The 20,623-nt window shown below is 41.6% G+C and overlaps 2 protein-coding genes across 4 annotated transcripts in view; one reads left to right on the top strand and one right to left on the bottom strand.

Moving 5' to 3' along the window:
- Nucleotides 1–171: 171 nt before the first annotated feature.
- Nucleotides 172–14,998, top strand: FAN1 (FANCD2 and FANCI associated nuclease 1). Its single transcript, XM_056500250.1, has 14 exons — nucleotides 172–381; nucleotides 1,743–3,164; nucleotides 5,361–5,501; nucleotides 6,172–6,367; nucleotides 6,660–6,893; nucleotides 7,363–7,494; nucleotides 8,562–8,670; nucleotides 9,386–9,505; nucleotides 9,906–10,070; nucleotides 10,996–11,164; nucleotides 11,900–12,003; nucleotides 13,259–13,453; nucleotides 13,839–13,967; nucleotides 14,774–14,998. Exons 2-14 carry the CDS (start codon nucleotides 1,865–1,867, stop codon nucleotides 14,909–14,911), a joined length of 3,132 nt encoding a protein of 1,043 aa, XP_056356225.1. The 5' UTR covers nucleotides 172–381; nucleotides 1,743–1,864; the 3' UTR covers nucleotides 14,912–14,998.
- Nucleotides 14,999–15,827: 829 nt separating this feature from the next.
- Nucleotides 15,828–20,623, bottom strand: part of MTMR10 (myotubularin related protein 10) — a 35,908-nt gene continuing 31,112 nt past the window's right edge. For all 3 annotated transcript variants that reach the window (XM_056500251.1, XM_056500252.1, XM_056500253.1), the window contains one exon: nucleotides 15,828–20,116. In XM_056500251.1, coding sequence (XP_056356226.1) covers nucleotides 19,517–20,116 — 600 coding nt within the window. In that variant the 3' untranslated portion in view covers nucleotides 15,828–19,516. The remainder of the gene's footprint in view (nucleotides 20,117–20,623) is intronic.

Genomic DNA, 20,623 nt, shown 5'->3' with positions numbered 1-20,623 from the left:
ACTGACAGCGAAGAGGGCCCTTTTCCTCATTTTTATCAGCCAGAGAATAATCTCCCATACCAGCACCGTTCGCAGAGCCCATACAAACAATAAACCTCAAAGTGGAAATATTTCACTATTTGCTCTTTCCCTGGCTGAATGAAAATTCAAAACAGAAAACCTTACCACCAACACAAGAAACCTCCAGCTGCTGCTTCTGTTGTCGTAAAAGGGAGTTTTATCCCTGCGGCGGGCGCGGTGTTTGCGATATCCCCGCCGTGCCTGAGGAGCGCACGGAGCGCGGCCGCCATAGGCGCTGCATTGCTCAGGCCTGGCGGGGCGGCGCGGCCCGGCCCTCAGGGCGCGGCCCGGCCCCCACGGCCCCGGAACGGCGCGGTGCCGGTGCGTGGGGACGGGGGGAGGCTGTGGGGGGCTACGGGAGGCTGTGGGGCTGTGGGGGGCTCCGGCCGGGCCCCTTTCCTCGCTCCTGTGGCTGCAGCGGGGCGGGCGCGCCAGGATGGCAGCGCCGGGAATCGCTCGGGAATCGCTGGGTGATTTACCGAAATAAGAGTATTGGTCTAATACCGATACTCAACTGTGACGGGCAAAAGACTCTAACAATTTAAAGTCAGGAAGCATGTTTATTCAGCGTGAGGTAATCTTCTAATACGCACTGCAAAATCACAGGTGATCACAGAGTCTGTTTATTGGCAAAGGATTCAGTCAAATACACAATCATGATAACAGCCCCTCCCATCCCTCTTCCTGTGGTAATTAGCTTGATTAGCTATCAAGCATACGTGATTGACTTCTTAAATTAAGTCTGGGGTCATTTTCATGGGGAGGGGTCTCAAAAGGAAGAAGTAAGGCGAGTCTTCCTCACCCTAAACTCTTTTATCAATGACAATACAAATGATTTCTGGGGATAGTCCCATTTTCCAAAGAATGGGTTTCTGGTTGTATTGTCTATGTTCCTTTGGATCCGCTCGCTAGTTTCGTCTTTTCTCATTGTAAGCGCAAGATGAGCAAACATGAAATGACAGACAATCAATTATTTAAGTTTCAGATAACTGCTCCCTTCTAACTTTTAATTATTTTCAGGTAACTAAAATCCAAGTTTTCTAAGGTTAGTGTTTCATGGGGCCCGCCATGCAGGGCACTGTGCAGCGTGTGGAGCCTCGGCAGCTCCTGAGCCCCCAGGGCACAGGAAATAGTCTGTCAGCAGCGAACAAGACAATGCTAACGTGTTCTAATGACAGGACGAGGAGCAGTGGCCAAAAACTAGAACATGAGAAGTTTCACCTCTGCACGAGGGAGAACTTCACACTGAGGGTGGCACTGGAAGAGCTTGCCTGGGGGGTGGTCAGGGAGTCTCCCTCTCTGGAGCCATTCCAAACCCACCTGGACATGTTCCTGTGTCACCTGCTCCAGGTGACCCTGCGTGGGCAGGGGGGCTGGACTGGATGATCTCCAGAGGTGCCCTTCAACTCTGACTATTCTGTGAAAATTAGAGGACTTGCCTAGTTGAATTCCAGGTTTACTTGCTAACATAAACTTAGATTAATTTTCCATTTATTAAGGCATTTAAAGGCAGCTGCAGTGCTCAGCTTGCCTTGATGTGCTTCCCTGCCTAGTAAGGCAAGCTAAAGGACAGCAGCATTGTAAATTAAGGACTGCTTGACTTCTCCACTTGTCTTCTGTTCATCTTGTTTGCATCTGGTACCTTAGAAGACCACTCATTCAATGTATTTTTTTTTTCAAAGCATGTCAGAGGATTACAGATGGAAAAAGAAAAGCCAAGAAAAATTTTTTTAAATATTATAGAATAAAGGAATATGACCTGAATGGAGTTGTCTGTTCCATGTAATCGCTGTGAAGTTTTGTAATGGCAGAAGCTAGATCTTCAGGAATCAAAAGATCCCGAGTAAGTTTGTCACTCAGTAAAAATAAGAAGAAAAAAGAAGCAACAAAAAAAGTAGAAGTTATAGGAACACCATCTACGCCTTCGGCATCATCCTCTATTACTTCTTTTTTTAACAATGTCCCCCCTACCAAAATTAACTGTCCCATGTGTGGGCAGTTGGTGCCAAGATATGGAATAAATAAGCACATTGATGAAACATGTCAGAAAAACCATAGTGAGATTGCTGCCACTGATGCTACACTGATTAGGAATAAGGGTCCCTCAGCTGCAAATCCAAGCAATAATTCCAGCTCATATTTTTCAAAAAACCTCTTAAACCCAGAAACAAGCCCTTCCAAAAGTAGTTTATTGAAAGCAGGAGGGAGTGCAGCACAACAGACTAGTCCTTACTTTAGCAGTAGTAGTTCAGTCTTTAGTGCTAGCAATGAATCCCAGGCTCGAACAGTGAGAACAGTCTCCTTGGGAAGCTTGTCTTCAAAACTGTCCAGAAGACGCTGTCTGCAGGGAGGAAAACAGGTCTTGTATGAAGAGATCAACTCTTCCCCTCCAGCTGTTCACAGTGCCTGTGGAAGTGCTGCAGCTCTGGATGATGATGATGAGATTGATGCTGGGCAGAGTTCTCAGAAAGAAAATCAGCCTTCTCAGACAGAGCACCAGGAGCAAAATTTTTTAAAGAGGGAACCTGAATTTCAAAATGAAATAAACAAATGTAATCAAGAAGATCCTGTGGATGTGGTTGAAGTACCTTTACTGGCTGATAACAGTAATGACAAAAGGTTCCCATCTGGTACAAGGAGCACCAAAGCAGAAAGCAGGTCTGAAGGTGGGATACTTAGTCCTGATGAATTTGAAACATCTCTGGACACCCATACTTCAGCAGAGCTGACCAGTAATTTGGAAGCTGAGACTCAGCCTCTCACTGAGGTTACTCCTTCTTCAAAGACAGAAGGGAACTGTGGGACAGAAAATTGCTTTAGCAGGGATGAGGCAGAGGTACTTCCTGTGGAAGTTCTTGAAGACTTTAAGAATGACATGAACCATACTTTGTTAGAAACTGTGGAAAAGACAGAGTCTCAGGACTCCACTGTGGACATTCTAGATAAAATAGATGAGGTCCTCTCTGTGCCCAGCTCTCCTGGTCACCCATACTACCTCCAGAATTTTTTAGTAGTGCTGCAAGCAGTGTTGAAGAATGAAGATGATGTCAAACTATTTAATGAACAAGATTTGGACATTATAACCAAGTTCTACAAATTATCAGGTATCTTTTTTTAAAAAATACATTTCCATATTCCCTCTTGTAGAGAGCATTGTTACATAGTATTATGTGAGAGGTGCTATATCAATTGACAATTTAACTTGATGAATTTAAGGGAAGAAGCTCCTTTTTCTGAGGAGATGTACCCCTCAGTGGCTTTTTGTAAATAAACTCTCCTAATGTTCTTAGGTACAGCTCCTGACAGAATGGGGGGAGACAACCTCACACAGCCCTCCCAGCAGCCTGGCTTGCATCCTAGTGGATCTGAGCTGGGCCATGGACACAAGCAGCCAAGCCTGGGGAGGGGGATGTGTCTGGAGAGCCCATTGGTGCACTCCAGACCATAAGAATATTACAGTTGTGACATTTTGGAGCTTGGTAATGCCTTGTTTATCCTGATGTAGTTAAAGGGTAATATGTAAAGAAAGAAAGCAACAAAAGTCTCATTACTGACTCTCTGGGGCAAGCAGTAGATGCACATCAATCACATCCAAAGATCCAGGATAAACTCACAGTTAGGCCAGTAGTGTCTGCAGGCATTGGCTACTTTGACAAACACAAAAAGAGATGTTCAGGATACACCTTCCCCATTTCCACACTCTGTTCCCTGGATGTGAAGAACACTGATCAGTAGCAGGAGCTTATTCTGTTAGAGAATATAACTTGTTTCTCTTTCAGTAGTGTAATTTCAGAATTCCCCACTCACATGATTTGGGAATACAGAAAGAATTACTGGAAAACTGGTGCTCATAAATCCATGTCTGCACTGGATGTGAGGGTCATGGATGAAACAATCTCTCTTTGCAGGGTAGGAAAGATGCTGCAGCTGGGCTGTGAGAAGTGAAGGATAGCACTAAGTCAATAGATAACAAATCCTGGACAACTGCCAGATGAATGTCATGTCTTCAAGAAATACCAGGCAGGATACTTTAAAAGTTCAGGTAGATAAGTTATCTGTCCCACATGAGAAGTTTCTACCCAAGTGTTGTCTATCAGTTATCATAACACAAAAAAGCCCACACACCTCCTTAGTGCTATGAAGTTGCTTGAATATAGATATTTTCCAGTATTTAATTATTTTCTGCTGAAACATCTACCATTCTTCAGTGAATTTTCTCTCACTCAGTGAAAGTTTATGAGGCTTATTATGAAATTATTGTTGCAGCACTAGTTTAGTCAGTTCCATGGTCTGGAGAAAGAATGTCCATGTGTTAACCTTCTTCCTTTCTCCAGGACAAAAAAAAATCTGTCTGGGGACAGATTTTAAAGGAGTTGTAACCCCCACAGGGAAAATGACAAGCTTATATGTCTGAATGTAGTTCTCCCAGTGAACTGATCCTGGAAAGATTCTACCAAAGAAAAGGCTGAAAAAGTTTTATAAGAACAGGAGAATTGTTTATCTGCCATTTCTTAAGTATGTCTAGGTCTGGTAGTATTTCGGTGGTTTTTTATTAATGATCAGTTTCAGTTAAGCAGCAGCAGACAGGGGTAAAAAATTTAGTAGTTAATGGGGGTTAAATTAAGTATTCAAAAGGTTGTTGAATGTAGTAATAATAGCTAAACTATTTTCAGCTAAAATTTAATAAGCTATTTTGTTGAATTTCAGCATTGTTAGTATTTAATAAGTCTTTTAAAAAGGTACTTTAAAAGAATACTTCCCTGATAAAAATCAAATTAATATTTTTTCTCATTGTTTTCAGTAGATATATTAGTATAATTTGGCTTATATTTGGAAAATAAGAATCTGAAGAATGCTGCACAGAGAGGTATTCTGTGATTATGAAATTATTCTGTCAGACTGCAGCTTCTTTTGTTCCCTAGCATGAAATGTTTGGTTATTGAATGACTGTGTAAGAAAGCAAAACAACACAGAATGCAGGGTTGAAAGTGAAGTTCTTTGTCTATAAAACTAAATATTTATTGAAGGATAAGCATGTCAAAATGCATTTTAGTAATGTACATTACTTACAAAATATATTGCAGTACTTTTCCGTCTACAAAACTTCAAGATTTTAATAAACTTATTAATTACTTGGAAAGGTAAGACTAGTGTTTTACCAAGTCTGCTTGTAGAACACAGGGAGATTTAAAATGTATTTTAGAGAGGACTTACATCAAAGTAATTTTTCTTACATCAAAGTACTTCGTTTAGAATTTACTCTCCTTTTTCTCCTTCCCTGCTTTAAATAAAATTTGCAGTTGGTGGACAGAAGTTGTATGTGAGACTTTTTCAACGCAAGCTGAACTGGTTAAAGGTGAACAAAATAGAGTATGAGGAGATTAGCAAGGATTTGTCACCAATAATTGAAGAACTGGCTGAGGCCAGATTTCTACAAACAGGTAAGGCCAGCATTAATAAACCTTTAAAATGCTACAAATAAAATCTGAAGTTGTGGCATGTTAGAGATCAATGCACTACATGCTTTTCTATGTGTCCAGGAAAGAGAATAGAGGAACAGAATAAAAGCTTCAGGTAGATGAGTGATCTTGTGAAAATACAAATAATGCAAATTAGATAGTGGAGAAGACCAGTTTTTCTGGACAGCATTTTTTTTATAATTCAGCAGAATTTTTTATTTTTGCAGTTGTTTTGGAGTTGTAGAGGGTGTTCTTTTTCTGGTTATTCCATTCTTTCGAAGTAGACCTGTGAAAAGGTCCAGAAGAAGGTGCAGAAGAATTTCAGGATGAACCAGATTGTATTTGTTAATACATTTTTTTAAGAATCTGATGCCTATATAACTTAAATCAAAGTTACAAGATACTTGAATTATAAGATATCACTGTAACCTAATATATCTATATAACCTGATATCAATATAACCTGAATCATAACTTTTATACCTATATAACCTAATATAAACCCCAGTGTATGGGGTTTTATTTCCAGCCTATCTTTTGGGCATCAAACCGAAATCGTTAGGTTAGTGCTAGGTTGTATAAATTACTCTGAGCTGTTGCTTGAGTGTTTGTGTATAACACAATGAATATATGTGGATAATTTTACTTTTAGAATCTGAATTGGAAGATCTGTGTGAAGGGCTGGATTTGCTTTCAGCCCCTGAGCTAAGAATACTGGCAAAAGTCTTTCACTTGCCAAACCCAAATGGTCAGAAACAGCAACTTGTGGATGATTTTCTGAAGTTGTCAAAGCAGCGTTCTATCTTCAGCAGGAGTCAGGCTGGTATTGGGACAGTGATTTTAAAAAGGTAAATGTTTACAGCTGAATTTTGCAGGTGAATGGAAATTGTGCTTCAAATGACTAAAATCTAGATGTCTTGTCGAGGAATGCATTTAGTAAATTTATTAATAAAAAAGGTGGCATTACATTTTAATTCACAGTGAGTCAAAGGGAAGGGTAAATACTAAATTGCATAGTCTCTCTGCTTCTTTCAAGGAAAATCAAGTTTATGCATTAATTGACTTGAAAAAAAATTGTTCTCATACTTCATTCAAGTCATGGTAAAAACCATGTTATAATATTTTTATTTGTCTTTCCAGGGTGAAGGACCTGGCCGGAAAATGTGTCAGGGTCTGCAAAGGCACTCGGGCTGTCTTTTCCAGAATCCTGCTGCTGTTTTCACTGCCTGAGTCCCTGGAGGAGGAAGAAGCTGGCAGTGCTGGGCAAGGCCTGCTCTCCACAGTCCTTAGGGCAAACATGGGGCAAATGGTGTTCCCCAGTTACACAGTAAACAGGAAAACACAGGTCTTCCAGGACAGAGAGGATCTCATCAGGTGGGGAGAGCTTTGGCAACTCTGTTCATTTCTAAAAAAGTTTACTGCAAGACTTGTGCAAGCAAATAAGAATTCAAATGTAGAGCTCCAGATGTAAATATGTAGAAGTGTTAATTTTGCAGTCATTTTAAGTACAGTTTTGTATTGAGCTAGGACTTGTAATTCACAGTGGCTTGCACTTTGAAACAAAATAGCTTATTTATTTGCTTCATGATCATGTGATGAAAGCTGTTTCTTCATTTGCTGTGCTGATTCTGAGCTAAACAAAAATTATATTCTCTAGTGTTAAGTAAATTTAAACATAATGTGCCCTGCTAGTTTAAACTCTGCTAATTCTTCAAGGTTGGGAATAAAAATGGCTGCATGTCTTTGGATGGTTCAATGCTTTGGAGACTGGAAGGGAAAGAATTTATTTCTTTCAGATATAGATGCTTTTTAAGTGTAATAAAGGTGTAGTTTTTTACCACAGATATGCAACTGCTGTTCATCTGTCAAATGATATAGCCACCTCTATGGTAAATGGGAACTGGGAAGAAGCTAATCGTCTCTATTTGTGTGCTAAAGAAACCTGGAGTGAACTGAAGAATCACCCCTCTTTGAGGTAGTGAACTGGGAACTGCTAAGTGTATTATCTTACTTTGGGTACTTTTCCTTTGGAGAGAGGCTTATCAACTAGGGATGTTACTTAAACCTGATAAAGCAAGAGACTTCAGTGTTCTTGAAAGCTTGGAACTTCTTGGTTGTTTAGCTTTTAAGTTACAATATGAAAAGACTTTTTTATAAAATAATGGGGAAGAATTGATAGGCATAGATATAGCACTAAAACAGTTCTGTTCTGTGCACCAGTGCAGGAGAACAAGAGCCTTATTTTTCCATTGTCATAGCTCTTTTTTTAATGGCTTTCAAACAAATGGCAATAAGCAGAAATTAAAATCGACTGTGAACAAAAGGATGTTGAAAATGTTATGGGAAAACATGCTGGGTTATTCATGTCTTTAGATTTCCAAGTGGGTGTTGCTCAGGAAATATTATGGGATATCTGAGAACTGACGTGTATTGGGTTTGAAGTGTTCTTCATCAGTTTTTCTTTTATTTTGTTTTCTGGCTTAATGATACACCACAAGTTAAAGCCTTATGTTTAGCATTATATTCAATTCCATGGCAACTGATTTAAAATAATATTCATAGATGTTAATCTGGAGGTCTGTTCCATTTTACACTGAAGACAGTAGAAAAATCTATTTTGATTTTAATAAAAGATTCAAAACATTTGTCCTGAAACACAGAGGTGCCTATGTTAGTCTTCTTTTATGGCAGGAAGACTTTTTCTTTTGTCCAGCTTTGTTTCTGAAGTTAAACTGCTATGTTATGAGAATTAGTTGGTAACAGAATATGATGTAGTAAGTTACTGTTTTATGTTTGTTGTAAAATTGATTAACTGATAATTCTACTGGTGTTGAAACTAAAATATGCTGTGCAAGTGCAGCTTGTACCTGCTCCCTAAGCCAAACTATTGTCTTACCTTTGGGTTCCTGACTTTGCATCTGGGATACTCATTTCAGATCAAATTGAATATATAAGGCATTTAATTTGGTAAATGCTTTAGGTATAAGTATTCTTAGTAAAACTGACATAATGGAATTGATCTGAACTGCTCTTATTTTTCAGCTATCACAGAATTTTACCTGATTACCTGCGACGTTTCACAGTTGGCTGGGTGTACACAAGAATCCTTTCTCAAGGAGTTGAAATTCTGCAGAGACTTCACAAGTATAAGGTAAAGTGGTGAGGTGAATAGAACTATGTGCTTAATTTTTGCACATCAATGTACATTTCTGATGTGGCTGGAAAATGGTGGTAATGTTTGCCAGGGCTTGCTATGGTTCTAGTAACAGGTTACTTTTAAGGGAAAAGAGCCATTTTTTGTGCTGCTTTAGAAAGTTAAATTGTTTTGATTTCTGCTTATGCTTTGAAGATCTACCATATGTAATACACCTAAAACTATTGCTGAGATATGTTTGTTTCATTATTTAAAGATACATGTGTTTCACTAGATTTGGCTATTGCTTTTAAGTAAGAAAAATCTTGGAAGAGAAGTCTTCTAGAAATCCTTGCCTCTTCCTTAGAGAATTCACATCTCCAAAGGCCTCTGACTTGCATGTTAATGAGATAGTTTTGAAAAAGACTTCACCTCTGCAAAAGGCAAAAAGTAATCCTTAAGATACTTTTCATATACAATAAGGGATATAGAGAAAGGATAAAAAAGACTGTATATTTGGCAGCTAACCTTTAAGTTTACATTAAAGTACATCTATTCTAGAGATTTTAAGATACACATATGGATCTGAAATGGGTATATTTGGGTAGTGGAGTAAAAAGTAGGTTTGGATTGTCCAGAGACAAAGTTTCTGTAGTATTCATCAGTTAGAAGGGAAAGTGACAAGCTAACTTGAACTTGGTTTTGTAATGGAGCTGCAATCCCGTTGCTACAGGAAGCAGTCCAGCAGCTGCAGAACCTCCTGGCCCAGGACGTGTACTGTGCTGACAGCAGAGGGAGATGGTGGGATCGGCTGGCTCTCAATTTGCATCAGCACTTGAAAAACACTAAGAAGGTATCCTCACAACTGCTGCTGGAAAGCTGGAAACACTGCAGGCATTGTCTGAAAACATTTTTTAAGTCTTTCTTGTGGAAAGAACAGTGGAGTAGAGTCTCCTAAAAATGCAGATTTTGTTAGAATCCTAAGGTCAGACAACCAGTTTCAAGTAAGAAAATGAATCCACTTCCTTAATCTTATACTGATTAGTAGAAATTGAGGGGAATAGTATAAATTTGAATCCAGAAGCCTCCCTGTGCAAAACATTACTCGTTGGTTCGAACTTCACCACACCAGTTAGCAAGGTGGCCCTGTCCTGTACGTTGTTCTTACACTGACGTGTGTGTGTGGTTAAATCAGTTGCACAGAGCAGTGCAGAGCTGTGTGTGAGTGGCTGTCTGTCCCGTGCTGTTGGCAGGCCGTTGGCTGCATCCGGAGGGGGCTGGCAGACCCGGCCGTGCGCACCGGGCACCGCCTGTCGCTGAGCCAGCGCGCCCTGCGCATCAGGGACTCCCCCAGCTGCCAGCAGCTGCAGGGCCTGCTGCACGGCCTGCCCCTCCTCAGCGTGCAGGATGTCACACACGTAAGTGAGGGAGCAGCAGCTCCTGGGCTCTTTTCACTTCTGGCAAGGAAAAGTAATCTGGGAGGCTGGCTGCATGCTGTGCACCCGCCTCTGACCGAGTGGTGCAGGAAAAGGAATACTAATGTGTTTCTAAAACAAAAGCCTCTTGTAATCAAATACTTCTAGGTCTGTCAGCTTCTTATCTGAAGTTACTCAGCTGCACACTGATCTAATTTGCATTGCTTTATATCTGTTATGGGTGTGATCAGCCATAAACTCCACTAATTTATCAGTAATGCCCTCAGAGCCTTTCTGGCTGAAGAGTCTGATCAGATCAGTGCATTGCCTCTGGTGGCTGCAGGCCAAGCATTCTGTGTGCTAGAAAAAGTAATAGTAACTTTAGCATGTTGTCAGCACTAAATTAATGGAAAAAAAAATGCCATTGCTCTTTTAGGAACCTTTGGAAGTTATGCATTCTGAATATGTGTTATGCAAATATTCAGTGTGGGGCATTTGCATCATATTAGAATGAATTAAAAAAACCTCTATATTTTCCATACCATTGTAAAGATAATTCTCTCTGGGCAAAATCAGAGCACAGCCTCACTTTCTCTCTCACTTTCACCTCATGACATGTCTCCCTGCAGCCCTTCTTTGTCTCAGCCCAGAGTCTGTCTTAGTTTTCTGTGTTTTTGCTCCTGGTGTTGCATATGCAAAATATACATTCCCATCTGCCCGGAATTTTTGCTAGATATTTGTTTTCTTAAAAACAAGGGTTTATAAAAGCTAAACAGGATGATTGCACAGGAGTGATGGGTTAAATTTTATTCTGCTGATTTTTGGAAACAAATCTAGTACTGATTTTAAGAAAACTGAAAGGGGGATTTTGGGCTAAAGCTTTTGAAATGTGATGCTGGAAAGTAACCAAATGTTTTAATATGTTCAGGTTACAATCAGTGGAAAGATGTGTCCTCAGACAGGAATGGGAAAATCTGTGTTTCTCGTGGAGGATGTTGGTGATGGAGAAGGAGGCGAAGACTGCAGGGTATCCACAGTCATGTGCTCAGTTGAGGAGCTGGCATTAACTCATTACAGGAGGAATGGTTTTGATCAGGGTAACACAACTGTTGGTTTGGGGATATTTTGCAGTAAAATAACTGTGGGAGTAAATAAACTATTTACTAATCAGTTTAGTTAATAGAGCAGTTTTAGCTGATTTCATTAGACCAGATTTTTAGGCTGATTCTCTTTTCCTTCCCAAACACCTCTATTACATCACTTCCTTACCAAAGTGCTCTAATATGTGTTTTCAACCTGACCTGCTTCCTGGCCTTTAATGATTTGCTGCCTTCAGTTACTAAAGATGGTTTTGAAATGTATTGGGAAAAACCCCAGTGTTTTTAGTTCATCTGCAAAGAAAATTGCTTACTTTGCCTTCCTTCCTAAGGATAAAACAGTATTATCATTTAAGGGAGTGGCACTAATGAAATTTAAACCTGCATTGATTTTTGGTACTAGATGACCAATAGCATAACACTGCATGATTTTTTAAAAAGGCTCTATTAGTAGTTTTTCATGTGTTTTTACAATTTAGGAGCTATGAAAAGCCATCAGCTAGTAAGAATATATAGGTCTGTTTTACAGGAAAAAAGTAAAATTCAGAAAGGTAGGCAGATTATTTTTAAAGATAAAATTTGTATCTTTCTATAAAATATATATATTTTAATATAGCTTTACTTAATTGATAATACTGTTGCAGTAAAAGTGGGGGTTTTGATGGTTCAGTACCTCTTCATATGACATTGCTGTAGAAACTAATGTTTCCATTTTTATTAAATTCTGCTATTCAGGTATTCATGGGGAAGGCTCAACGTTTATTACACTGTATGGGATTCTAATGTGGGATATCATTTTCATGGATGACATACCTGACGTGTTCAGAACTTCCTATCAGGTAATTTTGAAAGGTTTTCATTAGTTAATTTATTTGCCTGTTGCTGTAGACTCAGTAACCATGCTAAAATCTTATTTCGGATTAGAGTAACATTTTATTCTAAGGGACTTTCCAGACAGATCTTGGTGTTTCCTTCATTTTATTATTTGTTTCATTTGGTTTACTGCCAAGGACCTCCTCAGTAACCAGTTGCTGTGTCAGGCTGGATTCACAGTCAGAGAGGGTGGGATTTGTCTGGTTAAATGCTTGTGTCCTGTAGCTGAGCTCAAGGTGCCCTTGATAGCCAGTGGAGAAACACTGCTGTGCTCCAGCCTAGCTCCTCTCCTTAGAACACAGCCTTGTTTTTAAACTCAGGTTTGTTAACACCCCCACCCACCCCACCATTTTTTTGGGATCATCTCTTCTTTTTGACACAGAAAAAAGCAAACAAACAACATTAGACAGCCCTCTCCAACAGCTCCCTGTAACACCCTAAGCTGGATGATTCCAGGTGAACTCGTGGGTTTATTTGTCTTCACCATCTGAAGCAGAAGTCCTTGTGGCTGGGCTGGAAACCACCAGGCTCACAAGCAGGACAAGCTGTAACCCCAAAGGCCATACAAAACTGTGAAATGGAATTCATGCAAATAGCTCCTCTTGTCCTTATTAGTGCAGAGCAAAGCTATCCTGATCCTCAGGCCTCAACAGTGATGAGCTGACAGCTCACACCTGATTCTCTGTCATTCCTAGGCTGTGTTTTGTGGGATTATGTGTAGCAGCTGTTTGTGTAAGGCAGTTTCCTAAGCACTCTGCATATGCTTTTGAAAAGCTGGTGGCTCTCTGGCCCTGCCTGTTCAGCAGGGTCAAAGCTGAATTGCTGCAGGGGCTGTTTTTACACACTGTCCCTTCCTGTGGGCGCTGGAGGACCCGCCCCAGCTCAATCACGGCTTTGTTCTTTCACCTCAGACTGCTCACCGTGCTACTTCTCAGAGCACTGGGAACGCACAGAATTCTTTGTTAAAGGAAACCTTTGCCTAGAGTTCAAAACAACAGAGCAGAGGCTGAGATGTGGCCAGTGTTCGTTGCACTGGGTCTTAAAACATGTGCAAATTTTCCCCCATTTAATAAATATTTATGTGATGGGCATGTTCAAGATAAATCAGCTCAATGTTTGAGTGACTTTGTGGTTAACAAAAATACGAAGTAGGACATTGCCATTCTGGGAGTAGCTGCTGTGGTGGCAGTTCCTGACACCTGTATTTACCTTTTCATCCAGACATTCCCTCTGGATTTATACACTGACAGCTTCTATGAGAACAGGAGAGATGTCATCGAGGCCAGACTCCAGCAGCTTCACACAGCTTCCTCAGAGACACTGGCAAAGTTGGTTGCTGATGTCTGGACCACTCAGGAGGGGAAAGCAGCAGCCCTGGTTAACTGGGGACGTTTTATTTCCCTCCAGCAAGTCCAGGTAAGTAACTGTTGTCCAGCATGGGCACTCCAATTAGGCTTGACATTCGATTACACGTGGCCCTTGTGTGCTCACAGGTTGTATTGAGGCACTGAGCCACGGCAGATGGAGAGTGGTGGGAGGGAGGAATTGGGATTAGGGGTTACTGTGCTGAAGTCCCTGCCCCTAAAGGTAGTGTTACAATTTTCTCATGTGGCCACTTTTCCTGCAACAGTAGCTGGGAATACAGCAGAGAAATCGACGTAAAAAAACATCTACTGTTTCTTGTTACACCAGACTAAACAAAGAGTTGAGCCGGGTCCTCCAGTATTTCTGTGAGGGTTGAGAAGTGGTTCTGCAGGACATTAAACCCAACCCCAAGCAAGCAGCCAACCTTCTCTTGCAGAGCCTGGTCTCTTGCCTGGGAGGAGCGTTCCTGAGCGGCGTTTTCCGGCGGCTTTCCAGGGACCTGCGGCACTGCCGGGGGGGGCTGCCCGACCTGCTGGTGTGGCGCTCCCACAGCCAGAGCTTCAAGGTGAGCGGGGAGCACGGAAATACTCAGTGCTCAGGTGCCTTCCCTCCTGTGAAACCTTGCACTTAGCCCACACACATTGGCATTTCCTGCGGCGGGGGAGTCAGATCTGCAGCTTGGCTGCCCCGCCCCCGGGAGCAGTGAGTGATTATCTGCTCCTCCAGCGCCGTGCTGGAGGTTTAATGGGCATAGGGAGCAGCAGATGGACAGGTTGGTGTAGAAAAGGTCTTTGATGAATTGTAATGTAAAGCACCTGTCACCAATCAGCCACACGTTGACTGTTAGGAAGGAGTTCTGCTGGCACCGCTTAGACAAAATCTGGATTGAGTCTACAGCAACTGTGTCTGTGTCTGCTACAGCAACTGAGTAAGCAGTCCTGGATGGTGCCTTGCATGGTAGTGGAATAGCTACTTGAAGACTATTGGACATCTCATCTGTTGGAGCAACTTGTTGTGTGTTTATGATACAGAGCTGAATAGCAGAAATTATTTCTTTAGAGCACCTGAGTAAGTTGCTGTCAGTATCAGCTGCAACAAGTGAGGGTGCAGACAATCTTTTTTTCAGTATGAGAGAACTTAATTCACAGACAGGGCTTCTGTCTGTGTTTTGGTGGATATTTGCTATATAAAATTTAATTCTCTTAAATTTTAAATACAGGGTAATAATTTAGCACTCACTGCACATTCCATTGTGCTAAAATCTCTATTATTTTGTTGCAACTAACAGCTGTAAAAAAATACTTCATGTGTGGGAGCTAATGCCTTTCCAGTTTCTCCAGGGACACTTGTAACCATCCCCTTTCCCTGCAGCTGGTGGAGGTGAAGGGCCCACACGACCGCCTGTCTCCCAAGCAGATGCTGTGGCTGAGTGAGCTGCACCAGCTGGGGGCTGCAGTGGAGGTTTGTCACGTGCAGGACGTTGGAGGCAAGAGCAAACGCCTCACCTGACAGAGGTCAGATCATGGGGAATGGGCAGCACACACCCATGGCTGTTGTTGCTTATTAAAAATAATTTGTTCTAAAATTCTGGTTTCTTGGAACATTACTGTAGTCCTTTTTAGCCCAAAATATTCTAAAATGTAATTTGAGAAAACTGTCAGTATGATTTACTGCATGTCACTTTGTGTTTAGAAGGGCAGAGACCTTCCCTTCTCTCCACAATTCCTAACTTTATCTCTGGGGTAATTTGGGGTCTGCCCACTGACAAGGAAGACCTGCCTTCAGACTGGTATGCCCTGAGAGCATCTCTGCAGAAACTGGGCCATCAGGCCCTGCTCATTTCCATGGTGCCCTTGTGGCCTCAATTCATTATGTTGGGCAAGTCTCCTTGCACGGTAAGTTCAGCCCCTTGCCAGGATTGTCAGGTCCAGCGTGGTTCTCTGCCTGTCCCCACTTAGCATTTTGTATTTGAATTTTGCACTTGTACATAAACAGATACAGGTGTTCAAGGATGGCAGAGTATGGCATAAAGCATTAATGCTGTTCTAATGTGCTGCTGTGTATGAAAGGTTAATTTATTTAACAGCCCCTTCTGTTGTATCTGGATTACCTGTATAAAGGGAAATATTTCTGGTAGTAGACAGGAGTTGGTCAGTGCCAAAATAACCACACTCAGTATAGTCAGTTCTGCCCCAGTAAAATTGATGAGTTTGTTCATTCAGAAGTATCAGTCAGCTGGAACTAAAAAGATTAATTCCCTTTTAAGACACCAAAATCCCGTGGGTTTCTTGTAATTTTAACACACAGCCAACATCTTTTCTCTGGAGACTTCATTCTCATACTGAGTAAGTTCCCTGCTACCAGAAATTCTGATCACTTTGCAAACTGCAGATACTATAACAGAATATAGCAAGAAACAAGAAAATTTGCACATCATTTTTATTAATCATCTTTCTATAGCACAGAGTCCATGCTATTCTTGGAAAAAACCACACACACACAATTTATTTTTTGTTAGGGGAAGGGAAAGAAAACCACCTGAAGTTCAATGTGGAAAGGTAAGAACTTTTATTGACTCTAATTTACTTCACATTCACAACTCAGCATCAGGCTTTTATAATCTTCCTGCCACTGCTACTTTACTCAGTAAATCATTATCAGGCACAAAGGTTTTAGTTTCAGTTGAAATGGTGAACTCTAAACCATCACAGCAACAGCATTAGAAACCTACTGCCTAGAGCAATTTGAGGTACAGATTTCTGTCTCTTGGTTAGAGGCAAATGTAAGATTTTGTCTTTTGCTTGAATACATGTTAGAATTTTTTGGTTTTAATATCTTCCCATCTGAGAATAAGCTGCAAGGTTTGCCCAGCTTGCTACATTTTCATTAAACAAAAGGCAGTTAATGATCAGAGTGGTATTGCAGGCGAGTGCTCATGAAGCACACGTGCAGGGCTGGGCAGACACACACAGACACTCAGTGCATTTCTGGAGGCAGGACATGTGTGACACAGGCAGTGCCCAGAGGCTGAGCTGCCACTGCAGTCCCAGCCCTGCACTCAGCCCAGCTGTGCACTGGGGCTCAGCAGCTGCAGCAGCAGCCACAGAGCTCCCCTGCATGGTACAGTCATGACTCAGGAACAGCTGCAGTAATGCACATGTTCTACTGACACAAAAGGATGAGCTGCTTGGTAGCTTTTCTACTCTTCCAACATGAAAATGGCATTTAACAGTATCTTGTTTTAAATGGTGAACAGAAATGAAAATTCGAAAATATGTGTACATGTATATACACAGACATATATATACAACTTGCATGTCAGTATTCTGTACACTGAAGTTAGATACATACTCACACCCCAAAATTGCTTTTAAAAGTTATTAAAGATATTCAGAACAGTCCCTACTGACTTGATAAGGCAACTATGCAAGAGTGGAGGATATTTGAAAACCAACACTTGGTACCTGTCTTTCAAAAGTGAATCAGAAAGTATTGAGCTGTTTAACTGTGAGGGAGCAGCAGCATCCACAGCACACCTTCACTCCCAGACACAGCAGCTGCTCAGATCCTCAGTAAGGCCATGTGACACAAGGAAGCAGAACTTCTTCAAGCCTAGGGAAAGGTGGATCCTTCCTCTCTGCAGGAGGTGCCCCCTCTCAGCCTCCGCTTACCTAGCTCCCTTTTTGGAATGGTATAAAGTTTCTTTTTAAGTCTATTTGGCAAATAGATATTTTGACAGGTTTTGTTTATTATAAAGGCATATTATTTTTAACCCTCTCCCGTGCTATATATATAAAATACAAAGACCCTGTGCAGCATCTGTACACATCTTAGAACTGAAATGTAGAGATGTCTGAAATCTTATAAAAGACAATTCTGTTTAAATATAGTACCCATTTTTTCCCCCCAAAGGGTACTACCCTAAGCATTTTTTAAATTCACCAGCTGCTTTTGTGGAGTAATTTATTTACACATTTTTGGTACCTTTAAACCAAAAAAGTTATACTTTTAAGGAAAGAAAAAAAAAAAAAAAAAAAAGAAACACTATAGTTTTAAATGTCATTTTAAAAGAAAAAAAATTGGTACCAAAAGACACTAAGCACACAGGTTGAGGTCTTTATGTCAAGTATCAGCCCAGGGAAAGCAGTAAGCTAATGGGAAAAGAGGAATGGCAAAAGCAAACCAATACAAACATTTGAATAATGAACAAGTGAGATGACTGCTGCAGCAAGCTTGGAAATAAACACAACTGGTTTGTGGACCATTTAACATGCTCAGCTCATCTTACAGCATAATTAGGCAATTGAGGTGAATACACGTTTTTTCCTCACAAACAGTTGCCCAGAACAGAAGCACCTGGCATTGTGTCACAACAGCCTGTGCCTGCTTCTTTGCATAGGAACAGGGCTGGGAAGTTTGGTAAGGTAAAAAAGGAATCCCCCTCCCCTGACATTGTTCATCTTTGCATTTGGCCCTGCCTTGCTCCCCTCTACAACCCCAGCACTGCAAGCACAGCACTGCCTTGGAGGGCAGGGAACAGCCTGGGAGCCAAACCCCACTTTGTGATTTAGGTTGTGCTGAAGATCAGTTTGGGTTTACAAACAAACAAAGATCTCTAAATCCTGTCCCCTTAACTGGTGAGGCAACACCTGGATAGAGGCTCAGAGTATAAACAGCATTGGTGTTTATACAGAAATAATTTAATACAAAATACTGCCCTGCTGTTCAGACAAGGCAGCTGACAGGAGCCTTAACCTATGAGAATGACATGTCACTATTTCTCCAAGCTCCTGGAATTTTCACACTCCTGCCTTCCTCCCTGTGAGTCCTTTTGTGGCACAGCATCCAGGGAGATGCATCATTTTAAAAGGTTTCAGAACAACAGGAGGCTGCTGCATTAAGCAGAGGGAAGCTGTTGGATGCAATTCCCTTGGCAGTGCTTGTTCATTGCACTGTCCCTGTGGATGTGGAGTCTGCAAAAGGAAGGCACCACTCTGCTCTTCTTGCAGCACCTGCCTACCAGTGACCACAGCAGCAGCATCCCTTGTGGAACTGGCAATGAGGAGCCAGTGCTCCTTTCTGGAATCCAGCAGGGCTCAGGTATGAGTTCTGCTGAAACCTACTTCATCCTACAAAAAAATGAGAGGTTTGGCAGGGATCAGGATCTGTGCAGGGGTATAATGCTGAGTAGTTGAGGTGCTCTTATAAAAAGGTGACAATCTTGTGGGACTTCCAAACAAGCTTAACCTTAAAGAGGGAACACCTGTTGTTTCTTCTGGATGCCTGCTGTTTCCAGAAATGGAGAGGGGGAAGCAGGGGATGGAACAAGAACTTGCCACAACAATCTGTTTTAAGAAGTTGGAGGGGGTGTCAGCTGCATTAGAGTAATCCTGCTACTGTTTCCTCCCTATTAAAGGCACTTCTAAAGCTACTACATTACCATATCTACAGTAAATGTTTTAAGGTTAACAGTGCATTGTCCTGATGTGGATTTCTATAGTCTGAAGTCAAGCTCATGACAAAGAGCACAAATCTGACTAATTGTTAATGAATGCATTTTGGGGAGAGGAAGAAAAGGGAGCAACCCCTTCCAATGATACACTGCATTAGCACAATTAGGGTGATCAGTCATGGAACTTAAGTATGTTTTTATCTATGCAAGTAAGTATTAGTCCTGATGAGACACTCTGATAAAATAGTATATTCCCAGATTTCAGCTGTCAGTTCATCTACTTTGGCTTTCCAAGCTGTTTTATCAAAGGGTCACTTCAGTCACAACCTGGGAAAACAAAGGTATTTCAAGCAGAACCCACACTAGCAACCACACCAAGCCTTTCAATTTGCTAATGAAACTCTTAGTAACTTGTAATGAGCCAAACCCTCAAAAACAGGAGGAATTGGGGAGCAGAAGCCCCAGCAGATGAGAACTACTGAAGACAAAATTGTGCGATTTGAAGCATGACTTGCCTTGCTTTTAAATATTTGTGCAAATCTTATGTAATATTTGTATATAAAGATTATTACAGCTTTCAATGCTGCATTTAGCAGTGTTAAGTTAGAAAAGACAAAATGATATGCTCTATTCTCCCCAAACTTTTAAACCTCCACATCACCTCAGTCCTCATTTGCAAGCGTCTCAGTGGACAGCCAGATTTTGGCACCACTTAAAAATTTGCTTAAAGGTGTTCCCAAAATGCTCCGTCTGCATAGATTCCCTACAGGAGAAAATGGGAAGGAGGAGGAGAGAAAGTCTGGGGCGCCTGAGGTGTCATTTAGACCATTTGCTCTGAAGTACATCCTGCTTTGATCCAGTTCTGAGCAGTGGCCTTGCAGGGAGGAATTGCTCTTGTACTGTCGCAGGCTGCGGTTCAACATGTCCACCTCGTCTGCCAGCAGAGACACTCTGTGGAACGCGGTGATGGAGCCCCCGTGGCTGATCTGGGCCTCGGGAACCCAGCGGAAGTAGCAGAGTTTCCACAGTTTGATTTGTGTTCCAGACAGGTGGGGCAGAATGATGCCGTGCAAATCCACGGGCTTTGCAAACCAGTCTCTGAAGTACTGCTCCATGCTGTGGGTCTGCCCCTCTGCTGGCTGGGAAAAGTCTGGCTTCAGTTTTAGTATCAGAGAGTTTCTTCTTGGAAGGAACTCCTGCTCGCCGATAATTCCGTTTCTTAGTGCTGGGGGGACACCTCGCAATGTGGAGCTGTAGTTTTTCTGCAGAAAATAAACACTTGTAGTTTTCCAGTTCCACGTTCATTGGAATAGCAAATTTCCCTGAACTGCCAGAGTGCATCAACCAGAGAAATGCTGTGACCTTTAAATAGTTCTGAGCTTGTGAGTCACTACTGCAGGGCTCACAGGGCAAACTGTGGCCTTTAAAAAGAAATGCATATGTTTTTTATAGCAACAAATGATTGACTTATAATCAGTATTTACTGAAAATACTGGCATCCCTGGGGGAAAAAGTGGCCTGTCATCACTTTTCCAAAGGTGAAATAATACTAATGTTGGCAGTGACTCAGCCACACCAGAAAATGCCCTAAAACACAAGGCTCAACAATTTACATCTTTACTTCTAAAAAAATAATTTCTTTAGGCTGGGAAGCCAAGAGAGTGAAGGCTCCTACTGCTAATCCAAGGGCACCTGCAGCCTGCCCAGCACCACCCTGAGTGTGAGCACAGCCTCAGGCTCAGGCTCAGGCACAGCCCCTCAGACCCCCA

Source organism: Oenanthe melanoleuca, chromosome 10 (assembly GCF_029582105.1).
Source record: "Oenanthe melanoleuca isolate GR-GAL-2019-014 chromosome 10, OMel1.0, whole genome shotgun sequence".
NCBI lineage: Eukaryota > Metazoa > Chordata > Aves > Passeriformes > Muscicapidae > Oenanthe > Oenanthe melanoleuca.
Note: the sequence above shows the minus strand (reverse complement) of the source record. Positions and strands in the feature narration are given on the sequence as shown.

What these genes read in the sequence shown, in the direction of transcription:
- FAN1 (XM_056500250.1), top strand. Translation starts at nt 1,865, where the DNA reads ATGGCAGAAGCTAGATCTTCAGGAATCAAAAGATCCCGAGTAAGTTTG. An exon ending in AGAGACTTCACAAGTATAAG is followed by an intron (nt 8,671 to 9,385) that starts GTAAAGTGGTGA and finishes CCGTTGCTACAG; the next exon opens with GAAGCAGTCCAGCAGCTGCA. An exon ending in TTTCCCTCCAGCAAGTCCAG is followed by an intron (nt 13,454 to 13,838) that starts GTAAGTAACTGT and finishes CTTCTCTTGCAG; the next exon opens with AGCCTGGTCTCTTGCCTGGG.